Source organism: Drosophila montana, unplaced genomic scaffold, assembly GCF_035044405.1.
Source record: "Drosophila montana isolate Dmon_TW-CO22-7 unplaced genomic scaffold, ASM3504440v1 contig_3617_1, whole genome shotgun sequence".
Classification (NCBI taxonomy): Eukaryota; Metazoa; Arthropoda; class Insecta; order Diptera; family Drosophilidae; genus Drosophila; species Drosophila montana.
In genome coordinates, this window is record NW_026998502.1 from 100,204 (window position 1) to 122,089 (window position 21,886).

Here is a 21,886-nt window from a genome sequence, read left to right on the forward strand (position 1 = left end):
ACAGTCCCCCCTCGCTACTCGCCCCAGCGGTCGCAGCTGCCATTGTCAGATCTTCTCCTTTTTTTTTTGCCAATAATATTTACTAAAAAATTACACACACAAAAGCCGCAACGTTGCAAAAGCCGCCGCCAAGTGCAACAAGTGACAGCCCAGCCGCCAACTTGCTTGCCACTCAGTTGCTCACTTCCTTGCGAAATTCACACTTGAGAGCGGCAACAGTCGGGTACCAGGCCTGGCAAGGACTTTTCGCTCTCATATGGCTGCCAAGTTGTGCCAGCTCCCCGACACTTCCGGCCTGCCAACGGCTTAAAGTGCTCGACAGGGCGAAGCTCTGGCTTTCAGTTCTAGCCAGCTGCTGGCTGTGCCGCAGCTGCGCAACAGTTTGAATTTGCCTAAATATTTTCGGCTAAAAGATTTCCGGGCCAACTCTCTACATGTGCCAGGCCCGGCGTAGCGCATAGCATGAGCATAGTTTGCTAATTTTCGGAACCTAATTTGTGTCATCCTGTTGCAAACTTTCCACTTGCCACAGTTGCCAGTTGTCAGTTGTCAGCTGTAGTTGCAAAACAAGTGCGTTAAACTGGCTGTGAATCGAGCTTAGAAGATGCGTTCAGTGCGCAAACTGATTGTCAGCAACATAAGTAATTGGACTAAAGCTAATTAGATTGCGATGCGGATAAAGCAGGGCGCTTAAATGGAGCGAATCTGTCAAGCAAAGGCCTTTAACTTGGGAGCTTGTCGTTCTCGTTGTGAGCCTTAGCCCAGAAAATTTAAAGCAAAGACTTATTTATTCAAATACTTTCAATTATATGAAAATATAAATAAATAGAGGGTTATGTGAAAATGACTTAAAACGAAAATAAAAGCGTGAGGCATGTCTTAAGTTCTCCGTGCCTCTCTCTCAACTCACATTTCATCCAACTAGCTGGAGTAAAAGTTTTGGGCCTTAACGCAGACAATTTAAAGGAAAGACTTATTGTTTAATATACTTTCAATTATATGAGCATAAAAATAAATAGATGGTTACATGAATGACTTAAAAATAAAATAAATTCATAAGTTCAGCTTGTCTCGCTCCCAATTCACATTTCTTTCCACAAGCTGGAGTAAAACTTTTGGGCCTCAACGGAGAAAGTTTAACGGAAAGACTTATTGATAAAATTGCTTTTTTTTATATAATAATTGTAGTGAATAGAGCTTTATATCCAGGTGACTTCAATAACATATGCATATCTTAAGTTCACCTTGTGTTCTTTTCCCTCAATTCACATTTCATCCAACTAGCTGGCGTAAAAGTTGTGCCTCTTTAAATGACGTAACTTATTTGCTCACATTCCACATTTATTATGCTTTCGATACAATTTCTGTGCGCCCCGCATGCTTTTGAGCCCCGAATTCCCACCCAGCAAAAACTTCATTCAAACAAGAGCAGAAGAACAAATGTTCCTACCTGTGCGCCGAACACCTATGCGGAATTTGCTGAATCGTCGCAAAATCACTTTTACGATTTTGGTTTATACAGCAATAAAAAGGGAATCTGCTCGTATTTGCAATAGTTGTTGCTGTTGTTGTTGCTGCTGCTGCTGCTGGAAACTAGCGCAATACAACTGAGAAATCTTTTGTGACTTTTACTGAATCCGCCGCCGAGATTCGCGAGCTGTGCGAAAACTTTTGGCAGAGCATGTGTGCTCCGAGCTCAATAAAATGGCGCGAGGCAAACAAAGTAATTTTTATAGCGCCTGCCAGATACATACACATGCTAGCACAAACACCTACATGTCGTTATATGGCGCATACTTTCGCACTGATTTTCTTTGCTTTTCACATTTCCTTAACCTTTCTGGCAACGTCACGGAGCGCTCCACAGCAATCTGTTGAGGCAGTCGCCGCTGCTTACGACCAGAAAAAGGTGGAGCTGTAGTTCGATTCGTTAACAAGCTGTGGAGCGGGCGGTCGGGGGGTCGGGCGGGCGGGCGGGTGGTCGGTCGGCTGTATTCTCAGGCTGACTGCAAAATTTACGCGTCGCGTTACATAAACTTTGCCATTTCATTCCGGCAACGTCTCAGAATCCGACTCCAACTCCGCGGCAAAGGGTGGCATTGATGACGCGGCGCGAAACTCAGCATGACTCTTCAGTTGCCCCAGATATATACCACATATATATATATATATAAATATGTACAAGTAGATGTGGCAAAGGGATATGGCTTGGCATCTCTGGATGCGCTAATTTCGCGTAGCGTGTGTTTGTGTCAAGTTATTGAAAACGAATGGTGTGTGAAAAATGTGAATTACGCGTTTGTGTGAAAGTTCTGCCTTTCTCCTGCAAAAATAAAAAAAAAACTTCCTGCCAGCCCGCATGACTGTCAATGAGCCTTGTTTCACTTTGTTTGTTGTGCAGACAAAGCGCCGCATTGATAAGACAGGCGCGGAAAATGAATACGGCTTCACGATTTAGATTTTGTATATACAATAATAAAGTTCACCTAAACAGAGTTATGTTTCTTGCCTTGAGGAAAGGTACTAAAATATAACTCAGTCTTCTTCATCTTCAGCGTATTTATGAAACATAAAATTAAGTAAATCAAGCATATGCAAAAATTCGCTGGTGTTTATATATATATATATATATTATTTTTATTTTATATATATTTTGTATGCTGATTTATTTATTTATTTTATATTTACTCCATTTTGATATATTTTGATATAATTTATAAGTTTTTATTTTATATTGATTTGTTTTATATTTAATCCATTTCGATATATTTTATTATTATTTTTTAGTTTATATTTACTATATTTTTTTCATATATTTTGATAAATTTTATTGTGTTTTGTTTTATATTTATTTATTTATATTCACTTCATTTTGATATATTTGGATATAGTTTATTATTTTTGATTTGTTTATTTACTCCATTTTGATATATTTCAGTTGAATTCACATTATAATAAGTAAGCTCTCGAGCTGCAAAGTTGAAATCTCATATTCGCGACCCGACCTTGAGAATGCTATTGCACTCGGCATCTTTTGCTTGGCAATTCGAAACCTTTATTAGCTTCAAAGGGGGAGGAGGGGCGGAGGGGGGCTCTGACGCCCCCATTTGAAGCAGCTGCCGTTTAAGCATTCAACACCCGTCTAATTAACCCATACTCGGTTAGTCGATATGGTCGTGGCTCGTCCTTATGATTGCCTCTCGGCGCTGACTCAGCTGCTATTGTTCGCCGAGCTCGTTGGCTGGCCCCCTGAGCACCACCCCGCACCGCCAGCTCGTCCACTTTCCCACCGGTTCCGGCACATATGTTTTTAATTATAGCTACATATAGCCCGGCCTCAGACTCAGCTATGTCTGGGGATCCAGCCAGACTCTCTTCTCTCTCTCTTCTCTCGCTCTCTCGCTCTCTGCTCCACATTTTGGTGGCTGGTGGCGTATTTCTGGTTTGCCATAATTTTGCGAGTTTACGATCCGTTACATTTACAACAAACGAGACATTTTATAGCAGATCATCAATCAATTTGTCAGCTTCTCAGAAGCGGCTGTGCGCACATTGACAGTCATGGAATGGCCCATGGTCCACGACTAGCCCAGGGTCCAATGCCACGCCCACGCCCACCACCCATTTAGCCAATGTGGCCGTGGTGCATGGCAATAATTAAACATTTGGCTTGGGCGCCCATAAAATTATTTATAACGCTGGCACATGCTATAAAATATAACCGCAAAATGCAATGCGGCGCCCCCCTCCCCCCATCCAGCCCAGAGGCCAAGCAAATAGTGAGGGCCAGAAGGCAAAAATGTCAAAAGCAGCAGCAACAACAGACGAGGAAGTTGCGCTGACGGCCAGTCAGTTGGTCCACTGAGCGAGATCCGGGTGGGATGAGGAGGAGGTGGTAAGAAGGGGTTGAGAAGGAGGTGAGAGGTGGGTGAGAGGGGGCTGTGCTACTTGCAAGTTTACCACATTAATTTCCGCAGCGCAGTTTTTTGCTGCTGCTGCTGCTGCTGTTGACTGAAGAACGAAGACGGCGACGTGGCTGTCGAAGTTGCTGGCGTGTCATGAATGTTGCTGGCGTGCCTGTCGGGATGTTGCTGCCGTTGCCGCTGCTGCAGTTTGACAAGCACAAACAAACAGTGAGCGATGCTGCTGTCGCTGCTGCTGTTTTCGTTGTAATGTGACAAAATGAAGACACATGCTGCCTTGCTGAAAGCTGTGCAAAGTAATTAGACAAACATTTGCCCGCGGTCGAGGCCAGCTGCAAGCTGCAACCCTCAAATACACACACGACACGACACACAGACACACACACAAAGCGGCAACTGCTAATTGCTTCAATCAACACGTCGCCTCTTTTGTTGGTTTTAACAGCTCGACAGACGGGCAGACAGACGGGCGAACTGAAGCCAAAAGTTTAAAAATATGCTCCAAGAGCCACGGCAACAACAACAATGGGCAAATGTTTCCAATATGCCACGCCCACGCGCCTCAAGTCGCCTGCCTGCGTTTATGGCACAAATTTTGAACAAAATCGCCACGAAAATTGCACTAAAATTACAAATTATGCACAGAGAGAAAAACGGCTAGACTTTTCGTACTTGATTCTATGCCAACAAAAGTTGTAAGATTTTGAGAGCGAATCGAGATAAAAATTCTTGAAATACTTCATTTCATATTAGCTCTAAAAGGTCTTAAGATATGTACAAAAATTTAGAAAAATTTGGTTTTAATTTAAGTATAGGAGTTCTTGGTTAAAGTATTCTTGACATATGATCAGAAAATCTTGTTTAGTCTAAATTGATCTTAATTAAAGACCAAAATTTGATTAATAGAAGTATTGTTGGTCATAAATTAAGTATGATTTCAGCTCGTGAGACCTTGAATCAAGATTAATACAAACTTATTTCAAGCTCAAGCTGGGATTGTATTAAGGACATATTGGTCTTATATTAAGAGTCATGAAAACTTGATTGAATACTATTCCGTTCTTAAATTCAGCTTAATTAGGCTGAAAAACGTAAAAAACAAAGCTTGATTCAAGTTTCTTCGTACTTAAAAAGTCATACTTGATATAAGAATTTCATGCTTGAATCAAGTATGACCGGACTTAGCGTACTTTTATGACCGTTTCGACTTGATTCAAGTAAGAAATTCTTGATTTTATCTCTCAGTGTGCGCTAGGCTAAGACGCGCGAGGGATGTGTGGGCGGAGCAGGGGCAAGGAGGCGGCTGCTGGTCGCGTTAATGACGACGACGAAGGCGACGTCGCCAATGGACCCCGTCCGAGCATGCGACGAGGCGCGGCTGTTTCTAATTGTTTTAGCACTCGTTGGGGCAGACGCCCGAGCAGGAGCCGAGAGTCAGGTTATTGTTTTTGTTTGTTGTTAATGGGATTGGAGGGTAGCTGGGATGAGAGGGGAAGAGGGAGGAGATGGTCTCAATTGCAGCGACAGCATTTAAGTTTTTGTAATGCGTGCAAGTGTTAATTACAATCCTGCGACAATTTGAAAGATTCGCCTCCGCCCATGACAAATAATTGGCGAGAGCATGGAGGCAGCACAGCATGCAAATGGGCCTGCGGCTTTGAGGTTAACCTGGGGGGAGTTGGGGTGCCGGGGTGACTGGACTGGACAATGGGGAATAGGGGAGCAGGCTTTAACATTGTCAGCTTTGTCGAGTTGTCAGTGGGACAGAGTAGGAAATTCGGGATTGTGCGTTGAATGAATCTCATTAGGGGTTAGAGCACACAGCAAGAGCCCGTAATTGGTTGCCTTTGATTCGAGCCAGCCCTAATTAATTTCAGTTCAGAATTCACATTGATCTTTCAGCCTATTCAAAATTTAACTGGCACGGACTACGTACAGAGAGTTGCTACCATTTGTAGACTTAAATCGAAAAGAAATGGGAGCTTAAAGTCAAGAAGATGAGAACCCTAGTGCTTCCAGTTAAAAAGGGAGTTCAAGGCCTGCTCAGTTATTGTCAAGATTTTGGGCATGGGCAGGAAGTTAGAGTTTTGGTAAATTGTTAGGCAATTGCCACGCCCACATTCTGTGAGGCGTGCGTCGCTCGACCGTTTGCCATACTTGTTAACCAGCTGAGGCAACAACAAGGCTATTAATTTGCACAATTCAATGTGGCACTTAATATCGAAGACGTGTCAATTTCATGGCTGACAAACCATTCGAGATGCCATTGTCATTCCATCTGGAGGAGCCCGGTGGAGGCTGAAGCAGCAGCAACACATGCATCAAGCGTCTGGGCAGCGCTTATGGGAATTAATTACAGCCATCAAAAGTTATTAGGCGCAATTATCACAATGTTGGCGACGTGCAAGTTGACGCTGTCCACCAGACGATGATGATGATGCTGATGATGATGATGGGTGGGTTCCGTGTCGATGAGGATGACAGCGCATTGCGCCAACGTTTGGGTCAGTTTGGGCAGCGCCTTTAATGGCCTGACTTAAGGGCAGCAATGCGCATCAATGCTTGGGATTAGGAAAGAGGTAACTTGGTGGGATTGGGGGGGGTAGGGGGACTGGCAAATGCCAAATGAGTTGTGCAGTTGCCGACACTTGAGACACTGACACGGCCCTTTTGGCTGCCGGGCAAAACAGATGAAGAAGAGCAAGAAGAAAAAGAAGAAGAAGCTGTAGAAGTGGGCGCAAAAAAAAGCAGCTAGCAAAATGCGCCATAAATTAAAACTAAATGCCGCTGCCTGTCACTGGCAGAAACTGGAGACAGCGGCAGCGACTGCAGCGAAGATTAACGCACAGACACGCGTACGTTGGCACGCCCACAGCGTGCAAAATGGGCGTTGACACACACACGCACACAGCCACACATATACACACACACACATGCGACAGGCCGAAAACAAAAGTCAGGCATTGGCCGCATGATTTACGGCCCAAATGGAAAATTGCGCATACGCGACGTTGCCAACACAAAAGGCATGCGAAAAAACGGGCGAACGAAAAAGAAAATTGCTCATAAATTTTCACGCACATTCGATGCAAATAACTAGAAGCTGGCTGTAGCGAAATATTTGCCAGACTAAAGGATTGAGGCCCACCGGAACTGCCAACTGGCAACTGGCAACTGGGCTGCGGGTGGTCCTTTTGACGCTCGCCAGACATTTGGTCATTTGTTGCCACCGCTTGTTGCCGCAAATTGCAAGCAAAAGCAGCAACAACAACAACATATATTTAGTTGTAGTGGAACGCCAACGCGCCGACCACGTCAGAGTCGACGTCAGAGAGACATCATCTTGTTAGCGTTTTGTCAGCCAGACTGTCACATTCGCTTCTCGCTGCTGTCTGCTGTGTGCCCCGCAACAAGTTGACAATGGGGCAGGGCGGGCATCCAGCATCCTACTCAGTACTCGATTCAGCCGAGGAACGGCCCGCATTCACGTCTCCTTTGCACGCACTTCACGCCTCACTTGACTTACATTTGGGCCGCCGACGCCGACGACTCCGGAGCGCAAAATCTTTAATTGTCGCGCAATTTTCCAGTTACTGCATTTCTTTGCTCTCAACAACACGCCTCCCTAGCTGCCCAACTGCTATGGAATTCATGTATTCATTCATTTGCCACCCGGCTGCACAGTGGAACGTAAGTCGAATTTCCAAGTGTGAGCCTTTAGTTTTATATATTTGAATATATATTTGAATATGTCATAATATAAAATATATTACCCGACGTTGCCTGGCTTAAATCTATGCATTAGCTGTATTTGAACCAGCGACCTTTCTCTTGTTGGTGCGACGCTTAAGCGCCTAATATCCTAATTCCACTGTCAACATTTCTTACATTTTTTGCGAATGTTACATTTTTCACATTTGCAACAAATGTTGGTATTCGTCCCAAGAAATTCGTGTTTTTTGCGTTGATTTATCGAAAATCGTATCGATGTTATGAAAAATATAAGAATATCATTCCCACAAACAGCTGATTTAACAAAGAAGGTTATGGGTAACTTAAAATTATAATTTTATATTTTACTAATCCCACAGTTTTTAACATTTAAAGATGGCCAAATCCCGCAGAGTCCATTAAATGGAGCCCCTAGTTCGAGCCTGTATTATTTGACCTTTGGAATAAAAACTTTGCGGCGCTAGGTAAATCAAATTAAACTGACCAGCTATTTATTTAAAGAAGCGCTACTTTTGCCATTCACATGTTACCGACAACGGACACTGGCTAATGGAATCGCAGAATGTGAAGTTTGTAAATGTAACATATTTTGAACATAATGGAATCAAGCTAAAAGTCACATTGGCTTTTAACTTTACCTATACAAAGCTGACAAGAGTTTGTTAATGTTTGTTATACAAACTTTGGCCAGAGGTTAACATTTCAATTTTAATCCAAAAGAAAGCTTATATAAGAGTGTCAGCTTTGCAGCTCTTTTAGTCAGTCAAGCATTCAGAGAGTCATGTCGAATAGTTGTATATATAAAGATTGATAAATTCCGAATTTAATCTAAAGCTTCTTTTTTATAACTATAAGCATTGTTTTCTACACATTATCTAATCCGTAAGGGCAATCAAAGATCAGTTAGCATACTTAAGCATTATAAAGATGTCACAATGCATTTTTATAGCCACTAAAAATTTTATTGCTTAGCAGCTTTCAACTCTCTATCAAATCAAATAATAAGCTGGAATCAGTTTTTATGGCATTTCGACTATAAACAGAACTAATTCTTAAATTTGTCCACATTTTTCCACTGTGCGAATGCTTTAGATATTCATTCATACGATACAGTTTTTTTGTTTTGCGCTCTTTTCTTATTCATTGCGAAGTCTGCCCGTTGCATTCATTTGGACGCCACTTGCGCATGCAAGCGATATGGCCGGGCCTCCATCCAGTCGGCGCCGGGCTCCAGTTGCCACTCGCCGAAGACGATAATGGAGGAGCGGGCCACAGTGAACAGTGAGCACAGTAACTACCAATTAGGCGGGTAGCGAAAGCAATTTCAATTAAAGGAATTAATTGCGTGTGCGGCAGGCAGTTGGAGTGCAGAAAGTACAGGCAGTACAGAGAGTACAGACAACGTGCAACACTTTTGGGCGCGATAAGCGCCACTTATCTAAATACATATTTACTTTTGTGAAAAAAAACAGTTTCTCGCTTTGCCACCCGCATTGTCAACGCAGCCCTGGGAGTTGCCGAATGCCAGGGCGGTTGCGATTTTTATCGCATTTCACGCAGCTTGACAGGCGCCAGCAGCAGCAGTTCTTTCAGGTGTCAGAACTTGCCGCCCACAACAACAACAACAACAACAGCAGGAGCGGCAACAACACAAAGCTCTTTCCGCTTCCGCTGTGGAAGCTGTCGAAAGCCGCTTTCGACAGCCGCCGCCGCCGACGCAGAGATTGAAATTTCATTTGCTCATGCAAAGACTGACGAAACCGGAACAAGTTGTACAATGGGCAAACGCGCGAGGCTAATTAGTGGCCACACAGATTAGAGATCAAAGATACAGGCGTAGCATAAACTAACCGTAGGATAAACATTAAGAACTTCAACTAAACAAAGGCCGCACGAGAGTAGGTGCCAAGTGAGGCGGGCAGCGGGGCGGCACATAAAATTCGACACTTTCTCAGTTTCTCATCGAGAGATGCCAACAAATCAATGCTACAAATTCCAAAGAGACTAAAATGGGAGCACATAAAAAAAAAAATATATATATATATATATATATATATATATTTTACGATCAACTAAGCTAAAAGCATTGCTGAGTCATACGGGTTGAGGGAGGGGTTGGGGTGGGCGGTAAGCCGCATGGTAAAATGTGGCTGGATTGCCACGTGTAAATGCGCATGTAAAATGTCACTTAAACTCGCTCAATATTTGATAGGGCCACGGGCAAATTGAGTCACCTACAAAATGCAAACGGGTGCCACTCAAATGCACGGCGGTTGCACAGACACAAACACAGATACACACACACACATACTCATAGATACATTGTGGCTGCCACATCGGCGCTTTGTAAAAATGTTTTACGATTCCCGACACAAAGCGACCCAAACTAAAAACAAAGACTCGCCAACTGGGCATAAAGCGAGTTTTATTATGCCAGATAAGAGAGCGCGACAGAGAAACACACACAGAGAGAGAGGGAGGGAGACAGAGAGAGAGAGAGAGAGGGAGAGAGCGGGTCAGTCGCTTTGCATGTCGCGACTTCCATGCTAAAGTCAACCGGCATTGCATTAAGCAAACGGCCACTGAAGACGTCTGGACATGAGCGTGAACACATGAATAGCTGCCGGCAGCTTAATGGATATGGATATGGTTACGGATACGCTCAGGCAACATATAACCAACAGCAAACACCAAGCAACAACAACAACAACAACAGCAACAACTACGACGACAACGAACAAATGGAGCGAGTTACTATATGCATATTTCTTTGTTTTTGTATACCCTAACAAAGAGTATTATAAATTGATCACACGATATACTTCAACGTCCATTAGAGATACAAATGGGATCTTTGAATTTACTATATTAAAATAAATACCCTAAGAATATACTATATAAAATAAATACCCTAAAAAAGAGTATTATGAATTCCTCAAATTATATACTTCAGCGTCCATATTAGAGATATTACTAATTCAATACTTAATTCAATAACAATACTTCAATACATAAACATTTTCTAACTTTTTATTTTTATGTAAAGAAAAGTATAATAATAAATGTGTTCTCTGCATTTCCCATATTAAAATAATATTTGTTTTAAATATATTTAATTTTAAGCAATATCATATTAAAGCATATTCGTACTCTTCATATAGCACAAACGAAAGGGAAATAATTTTCTCAAGAGAAATAACCTTGACCTCATGTCACAGAATAGGAAAGTGTATTCAGTATTCGACAATCGGAGAGAAGCTTCACTTTTTTTTTAAAGATCTTTTTCGCGTGTGGTTTTTCAATTTCATTATCAAGTTTTATGCGGCGCGCATCGTTTTACTTAGCAGCTGGAGACATATGTGAAAAGGAAAAGGGCTTTGCGGTGACCTTTGTGCCGTCGGGGCCAACGGCATCGACCTGGACGCCAACTGATTGGCGGCTGAGTGACCCGCTCGCTGACCGTTTGCGTAATGCCCGCATCTCCGTTGGCGTTTCAGCCGTTTCTGTTGTGTTGCTATTAAATTGAATATTGTGGCTGGCCAACTGACGGGCCATCAGCCAAGTCGGCACGAGATTCAATCGCTGAAATGAATTAACCGCAGCAGCAACAACGGCAACCAGAACAACGCGAACAACCTCAACTCCAGTAGCAAATGCAATTGTTGTGGCTGCTGTCATATTAAGCAGCCAGCAGAGATGGGCGTGACTCGGCTTGTTTGCAAAATGTTGTCGATGTTGTATTCGATTTCCATTGAGGATTAGTATGGCAAATGATCTCATCGAGTTGAGCATGAAGAGCCGCAGCTTACGCTGAAAGGCTTTCGGAATAAGGCAGATTTATAAAAATTGAAGACGAACAATGAGGATCAGGATTGGAATCCAAGCTAGTTTTTGGATGTGGGTGAAGACACCAGAGAACTTTGTCTTATTATGAATGACAACAATAATAATAATAATGATAATAAAAATAATAATAATAATGATAACGATAATAATAATACAAAAATTGATAATGATAATGATAATGATAATGATAATGATAATGATAATGATAATGATAATAATAATAATAATAATAATAATAATAATAATAATAACAATAATAATAATAATAATAATAATAATAATAATAATAATAATAATAATAATAATAATAATAATAATAATTAATAATAATAATAATAATAATAATAATAATAATAATAATAATAATAATAATAATAATAATAATAATAATAATAATAATAATAATAATAATAATAATAATAATAATAATAATAATAATAATAATAACAATAATAATAATAATAATAATAATAATAATAATAATAATAATAATATTACTAATAATTTACATACGAAATCAAAAGCGTTTTAGTTGAGAAGGCCAGCTAGGCGATACCCCGTACCCAGCTCCGAGCTGCCATTCAAGCTTTTTCTAAAAAATCTTCAATGAAACGAAATCAATCATTTTAATTGAATGTATCCAATGAATATAAACAATTAAATATAACTTTCTAGGCACAATCATAATTTCACAGTCACCTTGGCACAGTTCTACACAATTGTTTGCTTTATATTTTATTACATTTAGAATTCTAGAATAATAACAAAAGCAAATCGTTCTCGGCACTGTCTCAAGTAATAAACGAGTAGTCGTTGAGTCGTTTTAATTTCTATGAAATAAGCCATGTGAAGCCGAAAGCCATTATTCACATGAATTTCCGTCCACTGAGCCTTCAAGCACTGCTCCCCAATATGCAGTTGCAACCTTTTGGGTTGCAGACCCCCTCACCTCCCATCCCCTTACTCTTCCCCCGTTAAAAGCAGCCGAAAGTGCACAGCAACAACAATTGTTGCTGTTGTTGGCTGCACACAAAAGGAACGATAACAACGATAACATTTTAGCACATAAATTACAAATTCATGAAAAATTTTACGCTCGTGTTGTGCGCTTTTTGTTGTGTTTTATTTCATTGTTGTTGTTGCTGCTGTTGTTGTTGTCGCTTGTGTTGTTGTTGTTTGTTTTCTGTTTTTGGCGGCAAACGCATTGCATGTTGCCGCCGCGGCCGCTGCTGCTGCTGCTGGCATTTATGTTGCTCGCCGGCAGCAACATGCATATAGCAGACCGACAGATATCGCGCATGGATATATATACATATATGTGTGGGATAGGCTTTGCCTTACTTGTCCGCAAAAGGTGGCAGCAAAGGTGCATTGCGGTCAATGCGTTATTTGCAATGCATTGCTGCTGCTGTTGCCGCTTGCAATTGCCGCTGGCATCTGTTTAGTCAGCATTTGGGCCACATGTGAGGAGGCTGGAGTTTTTTTTAGGGGGCTTTATGGCTTCATTTGAATGGCGCATTGCAAGCAATTTAAATGTTAATCAATTGCTGGGCAATGCGTTAAAAGTGAAATGTCCGCATGTGGCGAAAGTTGGCCAGAATCGTTTCTGTCTGGCAAATGGAAATAATAGGCGCAGCGAAAATAAATATAGCTGGCAAATATGGCGAGCAAAAATGTTGACGGCAAATGGAATTTAAATCAAAATAAATGCAGCGAACGCGCCTCGCCAATTTGTTTGCTTATTTTGGGGCGAAAGTTGGGCGGGGAATTGTGTATAGACTGAAAAAGTTATGAGCGTCGCAGCCAGAAACGCAACACGTAGCATTTTCACAAATCCTCACACGCTGCCAAGGCTCAACAATTTCTCTCGCATACGAGCCGCACAAAATGGGGAAAAAAAATGAAAAGCTGCAACACAAGCAAACAAAAATCTGGTGCATAGTTTGATTTATGCCTCTTGATTTGCTTACCTCCAGGAGCTGCGGGTAGCCCGAATCCCAGCCACTGCCGCAGCCGCTGGCAACGGATGCAACTTAATTTGCGAGGCGCATCAAGCGAAAATATTTGCACAAAGTGCGCCCGCCAAATGCAACAAAATGGAGTTTTTCCACGCAGCCCCAGCCCTAGACGGGCATACATAAAATGAACATCGGCCGAGAGGCAAGTTGCAGTCGTCGCAGATGAAAACCGGAAAACGGCAAACGGCCAAAGAAAATGATGAGAAAAATTCCAAAAGCTGAAATCGCATTATGTCGATTTTGTGCATTTTTCTATTTTATATGCTAAAGAGAGGGGGAAAGGAAAAAGAAAATAACTGGCGCAAGCTGCTCGGCTGCAAGTCGCTTAAAGAGAAGCCCCGCCTCAGGACATAAGAAACGTCAACATTAAAGGACAGTGCATACAGAAAAAAAATTACGCAAGGACAAGCAGCAAACATTTTCGAAAGACTATTATTGGTTTAAGCTAAGAGCAGCAGCAGCCGCCGCAGGAGCTGCTGAAACAGGTGCTGCGCCAATTCCCAGGTGAGTTAAATGAAAACAAGTAAGAGGTTCTAGTCGGGAGCTCCCGACTAGGGAATACCCTGAACCATCTTCCGACAGGCGATAGGTATAAAATGAAAGATACTTGATATATATATATACTATTCTAGAAGCTCCATGTCAAGTTTGGTGACTCTAGCTCATATTATTTGACGAAATTGTTCAAAAAACAGGATATCAATATCGATTTTTATCGATTACTTGGAAACGGGGCAAGTTATCGGATATCGGAAACAAACTCGATCTGCGCGGGCACTAGGAGGACCTACAGCTAAAATTTCAAGACTCTAGCTCTTATAGGTTCTGAGATCCTTGCGTTCATACATACGGACGGACACGGCTAGATTGACTCGGCTGTTGATGCTGATCAAGAATATATATACTTTATGGGGTCGGAGATGCTTCCTTCTGCCTGTTACATACATTTGCACAAATACATTATACCCTTTTTACCCATTTTTAATGGGTTCCGGGTATAAAAAGACAGATAAAATAAAGCCAGAGAAAACTTAAGTTTTAACGATATGATAACTATTGAGAAATATAAATATTATACTTAAGACTTTTGGAAAAGTGATGTCATTTTATAAATAACTGAATCTTTTACTAATCGGCACTTAAGCTGATCAGAAATTTACATAAATAAATTCCCATTTTAATGTAGCTTATATTATCTCATTTTCTATATAGTATAAAGCCTCCATTTCATATTAGCTCGCACGGCAATCGCTTGGCCAATAAATTTTATAGCCCGAAAAAACTTTCTCGCACTTGAATTTTGTTTATCTGGGCGCACGGCCGACTCAAAGGCAGAAGCTGCTGGGCGTGTTTTTAATTGCCGGGACAATTAAAAACAATTTTGCAGGCACCCAGAGCGGGGCAATAAATTTAATTGGCCGCAGTGACGCCCCCTTGAAAGACGCCCCCTTTGACTTTTGTTGGCTTTTATGGTCTCCCGCTCCCTCTACCTCGCTTCCATTCTATCTCTATCTCCATTTTCATTTTCATTTTCATTTCCAGCTTCATCTCCGGCCACGTCTCCTTTGCTGCTTTTCTGGGTTTTTTGGCTTGGCAGCCATTTTCGCACCTACTGACAAGGTGTCTGTGGGGCGCGCAGCAATTTATGCGGCTGTCAAATGCAACCCTGCTTGATTTTTATTGGCAGCCAACACGCACGCCCCCCCTCCCAACTCCCTTTGCTTTTCGGGTAATTGCATTGAGCACATAAATCAATTGAATTGCATTTTCATGCGACAAGTTTGGCCAAGCAACCCTCCTGGAGCCGGGGATGCTGTTGCTTCTGGTCCGCGCCCTCGCCTGCAAGTGAAAGCTAAAGTAGTTTTTCCTTAGAGCTGTCTTTCATCTTTTCGCACAGCTTCCAGCCCTGGTCCCAGCCCCAGCTCGGCTTCTGCTGTCCTGCTGTGAAACCCTTTCGAGCGGAGCATAATCAATTGAAATTGCATGCAATGCGTCAAAGCCAAAGCCAAAGTCCATGTTGTTGCTGTGGAAAAGGGAAAGGAAAAGGGGAAGGGTAGCCCGGAGTCGGAGTCGAAGTCAATTCCCCGCTTCTGCGTCATCCATTAGTTTTGGCTTGCGGCTGCCCCCATTTCGAAAATTTGAGGTCTGTTCACGTAAAAAGATTATCAGAACTTCGTTTATTGCTTATCAAATTAAATGATTAATGTTTCTGGCTCTTTGTTGTTGCTGTGCCTTTCCTCGCTTTGCTTTTCCAACGAAACTGTCAGCAACAGTTTTTCACAGTTCAAATGTGCTTCTTTATATTCATTTGATTTTTCTGTAGCTGTTGTTGTTGTCGTTCTTGTTGTCGAGCATTTTATTGAGAAAGTTTTGTGGCGACTTTGCGGCTGTTAACGCTCTGTTTTTTTTTTGCTCTGGGGGCAATCGGAGGCGGCAAATCATATTTCACTTATTTTGAATATAAAATTTTGTGCGACACTTTGATAACAAATTTGCATATCTGATGCAACAAGTGCCACATGCTGGACAACAGCCTTCACTTGGCGCTTGCTAAACAGATAAGAATGGGCACATTTTTCGGGGGCTGTGAGAGATGGGGATGTATAGATGAGAGAGAGGGGAAGATATGGAGCGAGAAAAACGAAGAGGAAAATCTAAAACTGTGAAACAACTTCCACATACAAGGCAATAGCTTCCACTGAAGTTTCAAGAAGCCTCTACAGCTGGGTTAATATTCTGTAAATTTTAAACTCATTCTTCTTCATATTAAACACTTCTGATGTAAAAAAGTTAACTAGAAAGAAGTTTTACTCACTAAAATGCTTAAAAATCCATTCCTATTAATTAAATATGGAAAGCAAATTTAAAGGAAACACTTATTTTGACTTAAAGTCATATATGTATATACACATATATTCTATAATCAAATTAAATGTTTTCATTGAAAATTTTAAATATAGTTATTATTTCGGATGGTAACTTAACTTAAGTCCCACACAGGTTCCACATGCAAATGTTCCACAGGCTATAAAGAGCTGGCCATAAATATGGAATGTGTTTACGGAATGTTCTCTTTCTCAGACAAACAGACTTTAAGTTCAATTAAATACTACCTTCAAATTTAACATATTCTTTGCAATTTCTTCAGACTGTAATTTCAACATTTTGACTTAAGTTCCACATGCTATAAAGAGCTGGCTATGTAATGTAATATGTAATGTATTTACGGAAAGTTCTATAACTCAGACGGACAGACTTAAAGTCCACAAATTCCAAACATAAAGTCTACCTTCAATTTTAATGTATACATTATATAATAATTATATACAATTATAGATTAAATTTTAAATTTACATTCAAAGTGTAATTTCAACATTTTGACTTAGGGCCCACAAATGTAACACTTGCAAATTTCAAAACTATTTCCCGCCTGTGCCCCACATAAAGAGCTGGCCAAGCATGGCTCACATTTTTGGTTGGGTGTCGGAATAGATGTAACTAACGCACCCGCATGCACGGCATATGATCCACAGCCCATTAATCAGCGAGGGCATCCAAACAAAAGTATAACTCATCAACGCACAAATTACAAAGACAAACGATGACTGACAATGGCCAAAGCTGCGACGTCAGTGCCACACCACTTACTACCCACAATCCACACACACACACACACACACACACACACACACGCACACACGCACACACACTCGCGCTGTGGGCCAGAGTTTTTGTTAATTAAACAAATGCCGCAGTGACATGTGGACATCAGGATGATGACTGGCGTTTGGCGTATGTTGAGCGCATCGCAGTTTGCGGTTATGCATCTGCAGGGCCAAATTGTCACATCGAGGAGGGGCAGGGTGTGGGGGGCAGGTTACGGTTTTTGGGGCTAGCTTCTGAATGCACACAATTCCGGTTGACAAAAGTGGCGGCGCCGCCAACAACGTCACTGAAAATGGCTCCGCATGCAATTTAATTTATTTCAATTGCAGCTGAAATTATTACGACAGGCGACAGTCGAGCGCTGCGAGGGGCGGGAGGAGACGGAGGGGCGGAGGGGCGGGGCGACAGGCGACAAAGTGCCGTCGCAGAGCACCGCAGCAATTTGCTCATATTTTGTATTTCTTTGTTTGTTGCAGCTTTTCCCTTTTTGCCGCACAAAATTGTTCATAAACAAATTCTGGCGCGAAGTAACCAAACGCAGTAAGCGTCAATTTCAATTAAACAGACATCATCAGCGAGATGATGATGATGATATTGATGTTGATGATGCTGACGATGATGATGATGCACCCAGCTGGCCTCTAGCTGCCTCGTGTGTGTCTTGCCACATTTGCCACCGCGTCAGAACTCGCGCTTAACTTGCACCAAAGCGGTTGGGCTGCGGCCAGGATTGCCACCGCACCGCAGCGGCTGCCCACACTGGGATAGTTAACTCTGGGCTGATAAGTAGCTGACTTTCATAGCGGAAAATCGAAATTTTCTCTTGGGAGTTGGCGGCTAATAAAGCGTTTGATTTACAAGGAAACATAGTTTGTGAGAACTTTGAGTATAGGAAATATTATTTGAGAAAACTTTAAGTCTCATATGAATTGTAACGTTAACTTTTTCACATCGAAAGAGTTAGAAGAAATTAAAATAAGAAAGATAATAAAGCGTTCGATTTACACGAAAATCTTATTTGTGAAAACTTTAAGTCTCATATGAATTTTATAATTAAGTTTTTATTTCGAAAAAATTTGAAGGAATTATATATGTAGAAGCATATGTATAAAAAATATTATTTGAGAAAACTTTAAATCTCATATGAATTGTAACATTAACTTTTTCATTTCGAAAAAATTTGAAGGAATTAAAATAATATATATTCTTCAATATGTATTAGCAATATTTATTATATTAAGTCTTAACCGAAACACGCATATTTCTTTGCAGCCCTGCTTCAAAGAATCTCTATTGCTCTTCGCTTTTTGACCACGGTGCGCAGTGTCCCATGGTCTTTTAAGTAGCTCGCAGCAATTGCAGCTGTGCCTTAGTTTATTCCGACTTGACCCCACTCCCCTCCCACCCCTCTCTGCCCCCACCGAAACAATTCCACTAATATAATGTGGCCATAACGAACTGCACTTGGCCCAAACGGCGCTGACTTTTGCAATGCCATGCATTCGCCATGGGTGGCCACCAGATACAGTTTCATTTGAAGCGTTTAAGCATTGTTGTTGCCAGTTGCTCTTGTTGTTGTTGTTGTTGTTGTTATTGTTGTTGTTGTAGTTGCTGCTGTTGTTGTTGTTTTCGGTTGCACAGCGCCGCAGAGTTTCAAGTGTAAATTAATTTATGAGGCACGCGGCGTCAACGGCGCCGCGCTGTGCGGCTTGGGTCAGCAATTGCGAATATATACCCCATAGCCCCCGCCCCCCTCTCTCTACACCCCTTGCCACACCCCTTCGACCATTTGGCACTTGCCATTTTGGCCATTTGCCATTTGAAATGTCAACCAAAGTGTGAAATTTCATATTGAATGATGACGCGGCCGTCGCCAGCGCTGCCATTGACAAATGAAGCTGACCGAGGAGAGCTGCATAATTGAGCAGCCGATACATAAATACACTATATATATATGTATATATATATACTCTATCCTATATACTCTATAAATGTCTCACTTACCTATTAAAGTGCCGATGACGCAGAGCGCGGCGAGCAGCTGCAAACAGGCGAACATTTTGTTGGTTTTTGATTAAAACTCGTTCCGTTTAATTGATAGAAAGTCTGGAAAGAGATGAGAGGGATAATTGTTTATATTTTTTTTAATTTTAATTTAAATGTTTTCATTGTGTATGATGTTTAAGTACGTGTTTATTTTGCCTATTATACACATGCATCATCATAATTATTATTTTTCCTTTCATTTTCTATTTTCCACTTGTGTTTTTTTGTTGTCAACCACGCCCCGCGGCTCAATGTTGTCTAGACGCCCCGTCGCTGCGGCAGACACATGCAATTTGTCGCTTGTTTAGCACGCCATAATAGAGATATTACAGCCCCCCTCCCCCCCCCCCCTCGATTCACCCCCCTCTGGCTGGTCCGCTCCTGTTCCGGCGTTGCCAAAAGCAAGTGTCAAGCGGAAGCGCCACCTGCGCCGATGCCGATGCCGACGCCAATGTCATCATTCAAATGTCATTTGCTCTTACAAATTGTTGTTTGACATGGCATGCCGCTAATCAAAACAGAACACACACACCTCGGCACACACACACACACACACACACACACACACAGAGCGCCACATATGTCAATCAACACCAGGGGCACACACACACACACTTGCCCATCCTTGTGTGCAATTAAGCGCTGCAAATAGCACTGGCTCGATTTGTGGCCCAGCCCCTGGTCAGTGAATGGTGAGTGGGAGGAATGTGGAATGTGGCTTTGTTACGCCACGCCATGCCACGCCCACTCTATTGACCAAAAAATTTTCATTAGTTTGGCCATTGTCCAGAATCTGAATCGGAATCAGAATCAAAGTCGAGAATCGGACTCATCTGCCCGCTGGCTGCCTTCTGTTTGGAAATCAGTCGATGATTGTCATCGTAGGTGTGACTAATTGTTGGTCATTTATCTTCTTTGCCTGTGCTCAGCTTTCAGCCTTTGCCTTTGCCTTTTGCATTTGCCTTCGCTTTTTGTTTCCATGGAAGCCATGAATAATTTCCGTTCCCCCCTATTGTGTTCCTTAACCGGTTAGCTGGGGCCCTTTTTTTCGACAGTTTGTCCAAATTAGATACATTTGGCCCTCCGCCTCGAATTGATGGCCCAATTGCCGGCTCGAATGGGCTCGAACCGGATGACGGGCATCAATTACCAGTTCAGTGTACAAGTAATTGCTAATATTATATCGAAGATCAAAACAGATCGCTTTGAATCAAGCCTAAGAACATGCCAATCGATTTGCACATCATTTCAATGTTTGCTAATTTATATGCGAGACCAATTGGATTAGTACAGTGAAACCTAAGTGCACAACTCTTCTCATACTTAATTGTTCAGTATATATAAAAAGCTTGACGGACTATTTGCATATCTTCCATTCCAGACTATTGACTATTCAAGTAGTTAGTCTTAGGCTCTAGTCTTAGTTTTTACTCGAATTGTGCTGCAAGTGGAATGCAGTATGTTGCATTCCATTTCTCGATAACATTCAGAGATTATCCTGCATGTTTTCCTGCTTTTGTTATTCACCAACTGCAACCACAGTTATCCGCTTAAAGGAGCTTTCACTGTATGTAACATATCATAGTCAAATAAATATTTTACTGTTTTTCAGATAAGTTTTCAGCAACACATTTTCATGTCATCGAAACCAACACAGCTACCCCCCCCCCCCCCCTTCTCCTCCTCCGACCAACTCTCCTGCTCTGAACGTGTTGTTGTAACATATGTGCCATGTTCAGCTCTGTTGTTTGATTGACAAATGCTTTGAAAGCGGCCACATGGAAGGCACAGACAAATATTATACCGAAATGATTGTCAAAAATTGTTCGCATGCAATATTTGGCTCTGGGCTCTGGGCTGGGCTGGGCTCTGGGCTAACAGCTAACTAGCCATAAATGCCCCAATGACTTGCAATACATGTGTATCTGTTCGCCCCTAGGCTGTGTATCTGTCAGATACAGATACCCGTGTGTGTGAGTGTGTGTGTTGTAAGCAACCCCCGACAAATGCTATGGCAACACTTGCGGGGTGTGTGTTCCCTTATTTCTATCTTTTTTCTTTGTTTTTTTGGGCCGACAGGTGCACACACGTCTCCTTTTTCAAACTAATTTCAAAGCGAATGCCTTGGCGAGAGCGGGAGAGCGGGAGAGGGAGAGGGAGAGCTCGCACTTGCTCGCGTGTCTCGGCTGATTTGCATAATTTGGCCGTTAAGTGGCGGAAAAATGTAATCGAATGAACAGATAGGCAGCTAGGTGCCTAGGTGCCTAGCTGCCAGCTATTTTTACGAGCGCCCAACTGTAATTAGAATGTAACATTTTTTTTGGCAAATACAAGCAGAGGAAAAAAGTCATTCGCTTCTTAGCTTAAATAAAAGCAAATGAGTCTCGAATGTAGGCAGATATATATATTTATTCTTACGCCCCAGACAAGTAGCCAGCCCCTTACCTGTGCCGGAGGTGGAGCCGGAGGCGGAGGCGGAGGCAGCCCCACAAGTGAGCAGCGTTTGTTAACCTTTTTAGCCACTGGCCCCATTCGGGTGGGTGTTAATAAAACTGTGCTTATGTAACAATGTCAAGATACTTTTACAATTCGGTTCATTGGTTTTTTAGTGCTTTGGTTTTTGGTCTGCTGTCCCCCCTCTTTGTAGCTCAACAA

The 21,886-nt window shown here is 42.0% G+C and overlaps 1 protein-coding gene across 1 annotated transcript in view; it reads right to left on the reverse strand.

The window, feature by feature from the left end:
• Positions 1–21,886, reverse strand: part of beat-IIIc (beaten path IIIc) — an 83,084-nt gene that overhangs the window by 50,659 nt on the left and 10,539 nt on the right. The window contains exon 2 of the mRNA XM_064692489.1: positions 19,190–19,291. Within this exon, the coding sequence (XP_064548559.1) occupies positions 19,190–19,244 (55 nt within the window). The 5' untranslated portion in view covers positions 19,245–19,291. The remainder of the gene's footprint in view (positions 1–19,189; positions 19,292–21,886) is intronic.